Genomic DNA, 15586 nt, shown 5'->3' with positions numbered 1-15586 from the left:
CAATGGAGTGTACGCAAATGTAGGTAAGTATATATTATCAACAAGGCTTAGTTTCCATACTGGTACATATGTCAACTGTGCCGTAATGACGCAACAGGAGGAGCGCGAGGGGGTGAAAGCGTAACGGGAGGGGGCTTCACGTTGTTCACTGTGTGTTGACTGTTGTGTGACGTCATTGCTTCAAAGGTACTTTTACTGTCGTGTAACATGATCTCAGCCATTGTTTACAACAAACAGGTCATTTCAACTGCTAATTCAGTTGGCGTAACTAAAACTTAATGGACGTCGCTACTGTTGAGTTTCGTTGCAGATATTGTCTGAGGGCATTCGCCCCCCTTACATTGGTGCCTAAATTGACTAGTTATAATAAAACAGAAGAAATGCAGTCGTTGCTAGATTATAGTATGAATGAGTGTCCGTGGTATTACTTTGATAGTTCATACAAAACGTTGTTAGGTGGTTGTTTAATTGTTTTCGGTGAGTTTTCCTGATGATTTATAATACTTACTTTAATTGCTATTATTGTCTACATGTACCTATAACAATATACTAACGTATAGACAAAGTGTGTGAGAATGAAGGACCAGTGGGAGGCTCCTTTGCACAGGATGCCGGCTAGATTATGGGTACCAAAACGGCGCCATTTCTGCCGTGAAGCAGTAATGTGTAAGCAATACTATTTGGCGCCGTACCTAGTGAAATTACTGGGAAAATGAGATTTGTCATCTTATTTCTCAAGGTGATGAACGCAATTGTAGTGCCGCTTAGAAGTTTTGGGATTTTCAATACTCTTGAGCAGCACTGCATTGTAATGGGCAGGGCGTATCAATTATCATCAGCTGAACGTCCTGCTCGTCTCATCTCTTATTTTCATAAATAAAGAACATCTCTAACGGAGATTCAACAAGATAAAGAACGTAAGCGAATCTGTTATTGTAACCGATTTTGATTTAGAGCTCGTAAGAAGTAAGCCACGCTTGGCATTGTCTTCTTACTATTTTCTTATGAAGCTTCTAGCATATATTAATAAATCAAAATTGATTACGCATTATTGTCATGTCAGGTCGTCTATACGGTAGTATATTCTAAGGCTTAAAGGTTGCATGATTTTAGTTGTTATAGTTAAGGTTTAAGTCAAATTTAAGGTAAAGTTGACTTAAGGGAATGTGCTGCACCATCGTATTCCTTGGCATAAATAAAGCTGTGTTGAAAAATTAAAGTGAAATAGTACAAGATCCCACTGCTCGATTCTGCAGGTATGTTATTTTGATAAAACTATTGTTTAATGAACTTTGAGGGAGTATGTTATACGTGGGTAACACTGAAAATGCGTAGAACTTGCCGGTTAGAAACATTGCTAGTGAAACTTTTTTTGAATTTCAATTTAAGAACTCTTTGGTAACCTAATGTAGTATATACCATTCATTTGTCATTTGTTTTTGCGAATTGGCGGCAAATCTAAAACTCTTGTTAAACGTGAAAATTAACCTAACGCGAGAAAATATTCGGTCAATGATTTATTATGACTTTCGTTGTGAGCTTACTCAACAACAAAGCTATGAAAGGCTGGGATTAGCATTTCTTAATGAAGTCCCATCTCGTCCCACTATTTACAATTGGTTTAACGAGTTTAAGCGTGGACATAGCAATCTCAATGATGATCCGCGTAAGGAACGTCCTTAGACAGCGACTACTGAAGATAAGTTCAGTGCTGTGCGACGCATGATAGAGGAAGATAAGAGAGTGACCTATCAGCAGATACGGGCAAACCTAGGCATTGGTATGAGTCAATTTCAAAAAAATTACACGAACATTTAGGCGTCAGGAAGCTCTGTACCAGATGGATTCCCCATAAGTATGGGTATATGTTAAAGTTAACCGACGACCAGAAACACATACGCATGGACTGGTGTCGCCAAATGTTAGATAAGTTCAATGGCGGTGACTCAAATGCTGTATTTGACATCGTCACAGGTGACGAAAGCTGGATATATTGCTACGAATCCGAAACCAAAAGACCGTCAGCTCAGTGGGTGTTTCCTTTCGAGGATCGGCCAACTAAGGTAAAGAAAGGAAGAAGTCATGGAAAAAAGATGATTGCCTCATTCTTTGGTCGGAAAGGTCATTTCGCGACAGTTGTGCTAGAAGATGGAAGGACAGTTGATGCAGACTGGTATGTCAATCGCTGTTTGCCTGTTGTCTTGGAAAATATTCGAGAGCAGCGCCCTCGAGGATCGTCCTTCAGCAGGAAAATGCTTTAGCGCACTCCGCAAAACGGACTGTTGAATATTTGACTACGGCATGTAAATGTGTAAGGTATAGGTTGCCTATAAAAAATTGGCCGCAATTTCTTGTAATTAATTTAAGTATAATTAATTCTCTAATACAAATTGGAAATATTTGCTTTTTTTAAATAATTTTAACGTCATTTTAAAGCAAATTATGTAAAGAATTTAGAAAATAAGGTTTCCAGTTCTCAGTCAGCTGCACCATTAGGGTTGCCGGGTTGATTATTTACAGTTACTTGTTTTATTTATTTGATTACAAAATTGAAGTTTTTATTTACTATTTATGATAAACCACCATGGAAGTTAAAAAATTGGCTATTTAATATTAGTTTTATCAATAGAACACATACTTGCAGAATCGAGCAGTAGGATCTAAGGCTATCAAGTCAATATCGAATATTTATTTGAAGCTTTTGACCGGTCGCTATTTAACATTAACAATAGCTTTTAAGTTTACGATTAACAGTTTACAAACTTTGTTAAATATTGTCAAATGGTGAAAAATTTTTTGCTTAACCAGTACTTAAATAAGTTTGTTATTGCTATAGTTAGTTGGTTCAACCCTGCCTTAGTGTATGCATATACCCGACGCATGTAACGCATCTAATTTATTTCTATATCATTTCCTGTTCATTTATCTTGTTATAATTTGAGTTTGACATGATCAGTTTCAAACAGGTGTGTTCGGGGTGCTGCTCAACGGTTGGCTCTTTGCCACTTTTCTCCACAGTCACCTGCTCATATTCAGGAGCCATGTCCTCGTACTCAATCTTTGCTCAGCATCACTCGGCAGGAATTTGATTAGATTTCCATTTGCAGCGTCATCCGCTATAGCTAAAAGGTAAAAACTATTTAAGTCGTTTTAGACAGATTTCTTTGAAGTTATCATTTTTTCCTAATTAATTTATTGTTCGTTTTTAGATGGCTCTACGGAACAGCGTCATGCCAACTTTTTGCTTTTCTAAATCAGTTTCTTGGTGTTTTTCAAATGACCGCTTTATTTACGCTAGTTCTGGAGAGGTATATGCTCGCAAGACAAAAAAGGAGAGGTAAATTTAATTCTTCATTAATACTTTAACTATAACAAAATATACTATTATAATATTTTGTTTGATTAACGCGGTTTACACATTTAAATAAAATACTTTTTAAAGGATTTAAACGCGCGAACTTGTAACTATACGTACACACTCACGCCTTGTTCCCGTCGGGGTAGGCAGAGACAATAGAATGCCATTTGCTTCTATCCTTACAAACCTCTCGCGCTTCCTCTACATTCATTACTCTTTTCATACATGCTCGCCGGTTGCGGGTGCTTTGGACCTCTCCTTTTCTCAAAACGTCCCAAATTTGGTCGACGAATGTTCTACGCGGTCTCCCGCGACCGACTTGCCCACACACACTTGCCTTATATATTTGATGCGTCATTCTTTCTTCACTCATTCGCTCCACGTGTCCAAACCATTTCAGCATTCCTTTTTCAGACCTTGTATTACCGCATTCGGAATCAGTCAGTCTTACCCCACATACCCTTACATACTACGCAGTGATCGTATCTCAACTACGTTAATTCTGCTTTTATGCTTCTTCTGCCATACGCAACTCTCACGTCCATACATTAACGTGGCGACAAGCACTCCATTATGTACAGCCATTCGCGCTTCTATTCGCACAGTCTGACCGTTTATAAAGGCACGCAGCGCTCCATTCACACCGTTTCCTGCAGTCACTCTCCTTTCAATATCACCTTCATATCTTCCGTCTCTTCTAAACATGCTACCCAAATATACGAATTCTGTAACTTGTTCTACCCTTTCATCTTCAATCTTTTATAACTATATTTTATACCTAAGGTATTTGGGTAAAAGTTACATTTATTATAATTTATTTGTTTAACCCGATGTTTCGTGACCTTGGTAAAAGTGCAGGGGAGGGGACAACGGTTGACAGGAGTCGAGATAGTATTTGTACCGTAAAAAATACAGTTACAAGTATTTATTTTAAGTTACAAATATTTAATCCTTTAAAAAGTATTTTATTTACATTTACTATTTATATTGTTTTAGTTATTGTAATTAACAATGTGAGTAAGTTTAAATAGTGAAAACTTATCTCATTTGTTGCTTGGCGAAATCTATTCGTTCCAGTGTTTTTACAATTACTTTTTAGCTTCAAAAGTTGGAAGTCGAAGTTGAGATAAGGGACTCAATTACCTCGTTCTTTCCAACAATGCTCATTAATACACTTGAGTTTTTCGTTCCATCACCAAAAGCCAATTGGATATATTCAACACAGAAGTCTATACGAAAAAAGCGGCCAAGTGCGAGGCGGACTCGCCCATGAAGGGTTCCGTAAATTATTTAAATGGAAAAGGCAAAAAATCATTGCTCAAAATCATACGGCGCAAATGAGCTCTCATCATTTATACGTTATACATTTTACCACTTTGGAAGTGTCTCTCACGCAAACTATTCAGTTTAGAAAAATATAATAATAGAGACCTCAATATCATTTTTGAAGATCTATCAATAAATTGTTGAGTTTCAGTTCTAAGTATGGGGAACTCCCAATATTTATTGCTTTTTTTCTATTTTTGTGTGATAATGTTGATCATTTTCACACAAAAATACACAATCATCTACTTACCAAGTTTCAACAGTATAGTTCTTATAGTTTTGGAAAAAAGAGGCTGTGAAATACCCGTACAGAGACCGGCATGATTAATCCATTAGGGTTCCGTTTTTTGCCATTTGGCTACGGAACCCTATAAAAGGACATGAGTTTGAATCAAATGATTTCTGATTTTAGTAGCTTATTCACCTTCCTTATGACCTTCATCGATTTCTAGAACAAGTTTGATATTTATAAGTGGCATCCCTGACCTCTGGGATTATATGTACAAATTTAATTTGTAGCAAAATTTATGAACGATGCGGGACTGGAACCCCTGCCTCTCGGATTCCATCCGAGCGCTCTTACCCACTGAGCCATCCGTCCGAGTTTTAGTACCTTCATTGTCCCAAAAGTAATGTGTGTGTTGTAACATATACGGTGTAAGATAAGAAAAATGTAGAGCCATTTATTTCAATATTGTTTCAGAAAAATTAGTGTACGTGAGGTATTATTGGATTTTAATAGCTGTGAGCTGGATGAACGCCGTGCTCTTTGCAACCCCGCCACTGTTTGGATTTGGGATTTACTCTTGTGATGCTACTGGGACTGTCTGCACTTTCTTATGGCCATCAAGCGCAGACGGCGGGAGACACTTGGGATATGCTGTGCCGTATACCATAGTCTGTGGTGTCATACCAGTTGTTGGAATGTAAGATTTTTAATTCAGTTGTTGTTAATTCAAGTTTCAAATTCAAATATTTTCATTCAAAATAGGATGTGAAATCACTTATTGAAAGTCAAAAAACTACCACCCATTCCAAAATGAATGCCTCAGGCCTGAGAAGAATGGGCGCAACAAACTCAGTGGGCTTTTTTTTATCAAAAATATGTTTTACAATTAATTTAATCATCATCAATTAAACTTATTATTTAATAGCCTGAGGGCGGTCGCTCCATTCCCAATCTGTGGTATCACTAAGAAAGTCATTTATGTTATAGTAACATTTACCACACAAACGTTTTTTAACAATTCTTTTGAATATCGTAATACTTTTGTTTTGAACATTTTCTGGGATCTTGTTGTAAAAGCATATACATCGCCCAACAAAAGACTTACTAACTCGACTTAGCCGAGTAGTAGGCATCATCAGTTTATGTCTGTTCCTGGTGTTAACATTATGGTTATGACAGTTTCTGGCAAATTCACTTATGTGCCTATGAACATACATTACATTATCAAGAATATATTGAGAAGCAACAGTCAAGATGTTAATTTCTTTGAATTTTGCTCTCAATGATTCTCGTATCTGCCGTATCTATGTCAGTTAATTGTCTAATCTTTTTAACCGCGTATGCTGCAGAACTAAGTCTGTTCGCCAATCCTTCAATATGGGGGCCCCATTGTAATTTGGAATCTAGAGTTATGCCAAGAAATATAGCAGATTCCACCGGTTCTATCACCTCTCCGTTTAACAAAACATTTGCATTTACATTTTTGACATTTGGTACGGTAAATTTAATGTATTTAGTTTTCTTGCTATTTAACAATAGGTTATTAGCGCTAAACCAGAACACGATGTCAGATAAAATATCGTTCACTTCGTCATACATAGCTTGGTTTCTTTTCACTTTGAAAATCAGTGAAGTGTCGTCCGCAAACAATACTACCTTATGTTTTTTCTCTATAAGAATAGGAAGATCATTTATATAGATAAGGAAGAGGAACAGTCCAAGAATATACCCTTGCGGTATCCCGGTCCAAGCATAACTAGAATAGTAAATAGATTTTTATGTGTTTAGTGTAATGCTTAGATTTTCAAAAATCCTGACCAATATTATGGGCATAATTCTCATTAAGACGTTATCAATGGAAGTGTAACAATCTTGCTTGTGGCGGAAAGGAACCAACGTGGTGACAGAAATGAGGCAGGAGCGCAAGGTCGAGTTTATCTAGCGATTCATTAATAAAATTGTGAATTGTACGACCACACAACAACAGTCATTTAAATTTGTTTTTCTACTCCTCTACTTTTTTCTGTGATTTGTATAGCCAGGATCAGTAATAGAAGTACATACTTTATTAAGTCTTTACACAAGTCTATACTCTATGGCCTAAAAAAAGCATTGCTTACAGTACTTTAATGTCGCCAAAAAGCACAGTTGTTTTGGTGCCACAGACAACTAAATCTAGGTTAGGTACAAAGACGAGTAAAAAACGAAGGACTCCGCGCCGTGATATTAGCAAGTGAAGCACCGTTATGCTAGTGTGTGTGCGGTTACGGGGGATACTAGTTACACAATTTTTTCTTATAAAGTATCGTTCGTATCACAAATACTTATAAAGCATCGTTCTTACACTTTTTCACAACGTACGACGACATTTTTACAATATTTTATTGAGACGCAAACTGATCTGTCACAGACAATGACAATTCATAATGGCGGCCTATCGGCCTGTAGTAGTGTAAGTGTGTGCGTGGGGCTATGTATTTACACGTTAATCGGCTTGTTTTGGTGCTACACTGTTATGTAAGGTGAAACGGAGTCCTTTTTTTTGTTACTAGTCGGTGGTTAGGTATGGTATATTTCATAGAAATGTGAGTAACACGTAGTATAAGTTTAAGTATAAATACATAATATTTTCATATTTTTATAATAATTTTATATAATTAAGTCTAGTAAGACTAAAAATTTTAATGTCAACTTATTAAAAAAAACTTGTTTATGTAATTGGCCAAGATGCTGCTAGGTAAATTTTGTTATTTTCAATTTTCCCCTTTTGGCCGTATTTTTGGTGTATCGTTTGTTTTATTACCAAGTCGTACAAAAAATATTGTATGCGACACGTTGTATAAGTAGGTCAAAAAACGCTTGTGGTGTCATTTATGATGATCGCCTGCGACTCAAATCGCTACCCATGCCACTCGTGTATTTTAACCCTCATTATACAACTGTTGCATAAAATACTATAATGATTTTTCGTGGGATAATTTTTTGAAACTGTTTTATTTTTTATGTTTACTGATAAACGTGTAATTTAATACTTAACGTAACTTATACTCCATTTTTTATTTGATAATTTTCAAATCCCGGTGAACTGCAGATGGCTATGCGAGAGCACGTTTTGCCTGATAAATTGCTTGTTGTACAAACGTGAGAAATTTTTTTTGGAATAACATACATAATTTTAACTAATTAAAACGAATTTAATGCTTAAGGGGTTAATTATTTGGTGAAACCTTCGTGAGAAATACTTATTTTGTGTAAATAATATTAATACATTATGTAATAATAACTAATAAACTAACTAATACTGTAATTTTGAACAGTGGCATTTGCTTTGTTTTAGATTTTATTATATGGGAAAAGCAAACCGGTTAGAGAGAATTTACTATAGAACAAGTGAACTTCGAGAGGAAAAACATTTAACAAAGGTATTTAAAATTATTCTCCATTTTTCACAAAAAAAAACAGTATGCTAAGACCACAGGGCAGAAGTGAAAACTTCATCTATTTTTGTGATCTATATTTTAGTAGTATATGTGACTGTAGATACATAATGAAGGGCATGAAACATTAGTGTGGGTTCACAATAGCATCACACGAGTATTTTAATTATATACAGTTGCATACACTACTTTATCTACCCACATATCATAAGCCTCCATGATGCATTCAGGAGCTGCATATTATTATGACCCCCTTAAATTTTAACCGGTTAAGGCCAGCCTAGCGAAACTCTTTAAGAAAAAAGCGATTCACTCGATTGCATGAAACGTGCAGTCATTGATAGATTGACAGATGACGGCTATAACCTTGTAAAAAACGGAGAAAGCCGAAATCCACTACGTTTTATGCAACTGTTTGCTTTCAAACTTAACCGGATTATACTTCGTCGCCCAATTGTAATTACTATTTCAAACTTATGTGAAATTTCACTGCACATTTTATAATAAACTAAATTTAAATTTTTACTCAGGCAGTCCCGCTTCTTATTACGAAGTATTTACATCCTCTTTGGTAATGGCGGTAATGAGAAGTTTTCTGGCAGCTGTAGGCTTCTTTAATTCAGAGACAAACTAGAGTGAACAACTATCATAACGAGCGTTATTTCAATATTACAAACAGACACTCCATTTTTTTTAATATGTATAGATGTTATGAATAAGTAAAGCATAATATAAATTTGTTTGTTTCTTTCGATTATTATGCTGTGTTATTATTTTATTTTTATTATTTTGTGAAAAAAACTTGCTCTCCGACGCTATTAATTCAAATATTTGTATTTGTTAATACATAATAATAAAAAAAATGTGTGTGTACCAGAATACATAATCACTAAAATAACTAATCCAGTTTCAACTATTAACAACTTCACAGAAATTGGGTACATAAGGTTTTCCGTATTAATTTAGAGCTATTTTATTATTATACACCTGTACACAAATAAGTCTTTCTATTTTATCACTTTCAAATTAATATAATATTATTCTTTACGTCACTATATTGAACTTAAAAAGAAACAAGATGGCGCGTAAATCGTGACGACTACGCTAATAACTCTCATTCGTAGATAAATAAATTTGACATCAATAATACTATACTAGGAAAGAAACTTCGTTCCAAACGAGTGTTCCTCAAAACTCACGAATAATTTTTAATCCGACAGTGTATTCATGCGCTCAGTGTCATAACTCTGGCTCTATGGATTCCGGCGGCCATTTTGGCTGGAAGCCAGTGGTTTCCTCTACTTCTCTACGGCTACCAGCCTCATGTATCGCCGGTACTAGCAGTCATTGCTCCCATATCTTCCGAGGTACTGATTACATTTATATCTGTCGTAACAAATATTTTTTTGAAATTAATGTTGTTTATAGAAATGTAAGGTAGCATATTTTTAATTAAATAGGTACTTTGACACATAAATAAAATGTGTGTCACAAATTCAATCATTTATTTTACAGTATTGTATTTGTTCTTATTTATAGGCAGCAACATGTGTTCCGGTATTTTGTTATTTATCAGGCGACGACAGAATACGAGCGGCTTTATTGGGACGTATGCGGAAGCAGTACGCACTTCTGCCTCCTCAGAGAGCTGCCAGATATAGAAGAGACTAGTCCGTAAATAAAGCGATTCAGTGTCTCTTTTGAATGTCACAAGTGCAGTTTGGTCAGGCCCCACCGATGTGGGGCAATATTATGATGAATTTGACAAATTACCCCGTGATATTTGGGGAAAGACGGCAATATAGACGATTTTAAATGTAACTAGAAGTGAATAAATGTATATGAAATATATTGTGGTATTTATTTCTAATCCCCGTTGCCTACATATGTAACGATATATCGTAGCGATCAATCTGCGCTAACTGATTTGCGCAGATCTATTGATCGCGTTTATATTACTAAACGTTGCAGATCTAATGTTTCATGGCGGCAGTTGTGATTTCTATTAGATTAATCGTTATCGATTGCTTTTATACAGTTTTTTATCTATGCGTGTGAATGTTTGTCAGATGGTGGCGAGGTCCGTTGTGCACTCGCGGATAATCATTGTCTTCATGGATGACACGTTTCTTACGCAAGCTTCTGCGGAGAGCTGACGATCGAAGCAGACATCGGTGTCGTGCGGAGACACTAAGGGCTTTCGATTTAACTGCACATTTTGAAAATATGATATCGCTACAATATGTCGTTACGTATGTAGCCGTATTGTATCCTTTTTCATAAACAAAAGAATTAACATTACAGTAATTGCTTCACCCTGAGATGATAATCATTTTTAATACAATATTAAACTTTGAACAGGCTGTCTAGTAAGGATGAATAAAAGTGATATAATATGGTCGTTTTTATATTATTTATTAGTAAGTATTTCTGTTTTCACTCTATAATACAAAGATTCTCAATATAATCACTTTTCAACAGTTTACTTAACTCGTTGGATATTTAAGTAGATTTATAGTTGTTCTATTATTTTATTCTTGACGGCTTGTGGTTATATTGTAATAGTAAACAATAAGATGGATCCAGAGCGTAAATAAACCCGTTCAAGGTTCAAGGAAGACACACGTATTATAGACACCACATGTAATATGATACTACATTATAAAACTGTCGTATCATTAACATTATTATTACAGATTAATCTTCAGTCGATATCTGCGATTGTTTGTTTAAACACAAAGCAAAAATGTCACATGAACATTGTAATTGGGATTATTTATTTGATAAGGCGAACTTTGCAGAGTTACAAAATGGATTATATATGACAGGTAAATGAGATTTTTTTATGGACAGGGATGATAGAGTAGCAGATGTCTTACGAGCTCTACTTCTTCCGAATATTTTTAGATTTAGTAAATAAAATATGTCTTTATTGCTGTTATTTTAATAAGTTTAATAGAGGCAACAAAATATCATGAACTTGAACTTTCTAGGTGCTATCGTTGGCATTCGGTTGTCCTCCCCTTGCAACAGCTGTCTTTCGACAAAGGCCTCCTCTAAGGCTTTCCACTTGTCTCTATCTTTTGCTATATATAACCATTCTGTACCCGCTGCTTTCTTAAAATCATCTTCCCATCTCTTTGTCTGTCTTCTTCTGCTTTGATTTCTCTAGGGTACCATTCGGTTATAATTTTGATCTCTTTTTCTCTTTCTTTTCACTCAACATATGTCCTGTCCAGCGCCATTTCAATTTACTGTATACTTTTTGAACTTTTTTGAACTTAGTTATCCCTTTTATCTTATTTATCTGTACTATATCTCTTCTCTCTAGATTATTTCTTAGATTTATTCTCTTTTTCTTCTTCTTTGATTCTCTCTTAGATTTAGTAATTTAAATTAAATATTTATAGTAACCATTCAAAAGCGTTAAGTTTAGACCTATTTGAATAAAGTCTATTTGCCTTTGACTTTGACGTGTAATTGCAACGTATTTGAGAAAATATGTGTTTTTAAAGGTCTTGTTTCTAATCTGGAAACACCACAGATGAGTTCATTCAACAATTTGATTGAACTTGATTTCTTGACAATCGGTAAAGAAGTTTGAGTATAATTTAGATTGTCAGAAGTGAAGTGTATATATTTTTATGCATTAATTTTTGAGCTAGGCTTTTACTATTTAGCTTTATCTTAAAAGTAAACATGTATAATTGGACATAATTCCAGAAAAATGTTCCAAACCACAATCATGTCGGGATTGAGTTAAGAACACAAACTGGTCACGTGATTCATATTAACGGACTGACAAAAAATGGCAGCCCTACTATCACTCTTTAATTAATGACATCATGACTTAGTTGCCTCAAATGATTGGAATACACTAATATTTATCAAACAGTAAACACGATTTCCTTTAAAATGTGATGTTTGTGGCTTGGAACGTTTTCCAGGGACTACGTCCAATTAGTACCTACTCTGCTTGACTCTGAGTATGATGACAAGAAGAGTAGAGATGAATTAGTAAAAAGTTAATAATTTATTTGATTCTTCTATGTTTTTATGATTCGTTTAATTGTTGTGTTTGTAGAACTGGTATCTACAGTGCTAAGTATAATTGCAAGCTTGATGGGTTTGTTAACAAATCTACGATTTGATCTGAGCTACCGCAATCTGATTTATTTCACAATGGCCACTGGTTTGCGAAGAGTAATTTACTATTTAATCTCTGGGAGGTGAGTACTAATGTTGTTTTCATTGAACATAATATATAATTATGTATCATTATCATCATCATCAGCTGGAAGACGTCCACTGCTGGACAAAGGCCTCCCCCTAAGATTTCTACGACGATCGGTCCTGCGCTGCCCTTATCCAACGTATTCCAGCGATCTTGACCAGATCGTCGGTTCATCTTCTCTTTTTCGACGACCTGTATAGCCGAGTGGTTAGCGATCCTACCGGGACCTCTAGCTTAGTAAAGCTAGCGGTCCCGGGTTCGAATCCCGGTAGGTGCAAGCATTTATATGATGAATTTGGATGTTTGTTTCCGAGTCATGGATGTTTAAATGTATTTATGAATGTTTATATGAATTTATGTATGTTTAAGTAAGTATATTGTATTAAATATATCATTGTCTTGTAACCCATAACACAGGCTATATATGCTTAACTTGGGGCAAGATAATTTGTGTAAAAAGTGTGTCAATATTATTATTATTATCTTGTGGGGGGACATCTACCTACTACTACGATCTATGTGCCCTGCCCACTGCCGCTTCAGTTTCGCAATCATTTGGACTATGTCGGTAACTTTGGTTCTCCTACGGATCTCCTCATTTCTGATTCGATCTCGCAGGGAAACTCCGAGCATAGCCCTCTCTATTTTAGCTTTATTTAGCTTTCTCATGAGGGCCATAGTTAGCGACCACGTCTGCGTACCGTAGGTCATCACTGGCAACACACACTGGTTGAAAACCTTCGTCTTCAGACACTGTGGTATTTGGGACGAGAAGATTTTACGGAATTAATTATGGAATATAATTATGTATACTTTTAATTTTCTCACTCATTTTGCTTTAATAATATTAGTTTACTTTATAATTAGTAATTAATTAATTTTGTCATAAGTTGTTCGACTAAAAAATTGCTTCATAATTTAAAAGTATGTTAGAAATTCTAGTATGATATATATGTCGTTAAAATTTTTTGTTACCTGAAGTAACATGAAAGTGAGATCTTTAAGAGAGTTGTGACGTCCTAAGGAAAGGTCTGTCTTCTCCATCACTCGCAACGCCACACATTATCTTTCTGTTTCGCTCCATAGCTTTTTTTATTTAATTCGTTTTATTTGGACTGTATTCCGGTGAAGGTGTCTCAATAGGTCTAATTCGTGATCTAGTATGTTTTGTCATCGTCTTCATGAACCTAAAAGTGTTAATAAATATTGGTTTGTACGAATACACATAAAGTAATGAATATTAGTATATAGTAGTAATAACATTTATAATTTAAATTATAATGATTGTATTTTTATTATGACAATGAGGGACGAGACAATTACCATCCGTTGAAGAAATATATAAGAATAGAAATAGGCGCCGTTGTGGTACCCATAATCTAGCCGGCATCCTGTGCATAGGAGCCTCCCACTGCATATAAATTTCTCAGATAATTGGTTGATGATACATAAATAAAATATGAATTAATGAATGGTTTTAATTGATTATTTGTTAAATTTAAAAAAAAAATAATACTCCGTCAATAGTTGGTTCCATTTTGATCATTCGACGTTCTCACGAAAGAGTAAAAAACAAGGCGACTTCATCTAAACGAGCGTTAAATACCGGACCGTGACAGCTGAATCTCGTTAAATACCTACAAAACGAAGTGACCAGCTTGCCTAAAAAGGTTATCACTTCCAATAGCATTTTTTGAAGTTCCCTACTTGTTCATATAAAGACCAAAAATATTTTTCTATTCCTTTATAATATCCAATTTTGATGATTTTTTAGGATATGATTATAATAATAATAAACTACGCTTGTACGCATATTTTTCCAAATTTCATAAAACTAAAAAGTTATAGGTAACGGTTTTTTCTCGTTCAAACTTTGACAGTGTATTGTATTTTTTTACAAAGAAAAAAAAGGCATTTTCTCAAAATTGATTCCTTTTGAATTCTTGTCATTTCTAATATACTAGATACTACTACCGCTTCGGAAACAAATGGCGCTTTAGTTGGCTACTTTAGTAGCTTATAGTCTTAGTCAACAAACTACTTCCTCTGTAGTATTATTTAATAAACATGCCTCTATTGGGGAATGTATTAGTACTAATGTACAAAAATATAACAATGAAGATTTTTCTTCAATTAATTTAAATTAAGTTATATGACAAGGGAGGACAACTCTTGCAATATCATGCAAAATAGGCAACATTCACCAAATATAAATGTTACTGCTATAGATAATCATAATATAAAGCTGATAAATATTGTTCACCAGAATATACAAGGTATCTCAATTAAGGAATTAGAAATTGAATTGTTTTTGAGCTGCTTTAATATAGATATATTATGTATTACAGAACATTGGCGTAAGAGTCATCAGCTCCAGTTTAGTTTTAGAGAACATAAAGTAGTCAGTTCGTTTTGTAGAAGTAGGGCAATACGTGGAGGTTCCCTAATTATTATTAATAATAGATTAAAATGTAAAAATAGAAGAGATATTGTTAGTCTCTTTATAGAACAGTTGTTAAGCTATCTCAATTAGTTAATTGAGATAGCTTGTATAGAACTAGAGCAATTTATTATTGTAAGTGTATACCGCCCCCCCATTGCATCATATGAACAATACCAACATAGAATGGAGGAGGTACTATCAAAATTTAGCAAAACCAGCAAGTCAATTATAGTTTGTAGAGATTTTAATATAAACTTGCTTGAACCTTCGGCCAATTGTACAAGCATTAAAAATTTATTTCAAAGTTTTAATTTGTTCAATGTATTTTGGGAACCTACTAGAATCACTTCTACAACAGCAACCTGTTTAGATAATATTTTTACAGATGTTACTATTACTATTAAATTCATAATTAATAATCTTCAGTCCGACCATAGTGGGCAACTTATAAAAGTAAATACAAGATTGGACAATGTCAGACCAAAAAAGATGACGATTATACCAGTTACGGGTAGCCGTCTTGAGAGGTTTAGAAATAATTTGGTAAATACGATACCAT

The 15586-nt window shown here is 34.7% G+C and overlaps 2 protein-coding genes across 3 annotated transcripts in view; both read left to right on the top strand.

Annotated features, from left to right (window-relative positions):
- Positions 1 to 15586, top strand: part of LOC126969265 (blue-sensitive opsin-like) — a 29109-nt gene that overhangs the window by 1515 nt on the left and 12008 nt on the right. Inside the window, exons 2-4 of one of the 2 annotated variants that reach the window (XM_050814644.1) lie at positions 10420 to 10770; positions 11047 to 11178; positions 12435 to 12579. In XM_050814644.1, coding sequence (XP_050670601.1) covers positions 11097 to 11178; positions 12435 to 12579 — 227 coding nt within the window. In that variant the 5' untranslated portion in view covers positions 10420 to 10770; positions 11047 to 11096. The remainder of the gene's footprint in view (positions 1 to 10419; positions 10771 to 11046; positions 11179 to 12434; positions 12580 to 15586) is intronic. The other variant, XM_050814643.1, reaches the window with a different exon arrangement.
- On the top strand, positions 335 to 10199 carry LOC126969260 (rhodopsin, GQ-coupled-like). Its single transcript, XM_050814634.1, has 7 exons — positions 335 to 477; positions 2967 to 3129; positions 3210 to 3337; positions 5388 to 5610; positions 8251 to 8335; positions 9571 to 9717; positions 9890 to 10199. The coding sequence occupies exons 1-7, from the start codon at positions 381 to 383 to the stop codon at positions 10019 to 10021; spliced, it is 975 nt and encodes a 324-aa protein (XP_050670591.1). The 5' UTR covers positions 335 to 380; the 3' UTR covers positions 10022 to 10199.

The sequence above is a fragment of the Leptidea sinapis genome, chromosome 17, assembly GCF_905404315.1.
Source record: "Leptidea sinapis chromosome 17, ilLepSina1.1, whole genome shotgun sequence".
In the NCBI taxonomy this organism is placed as follows: domain Eukaryota; kingdom Metazoa; phylum Arthropoda; class Insecta; order Lepidoptera; family Pieridae; genus Leptidea; species Leptidea sinapis.
This window is presented reverse-complemented; position numbering and strand designations above follow the sequence as displayed.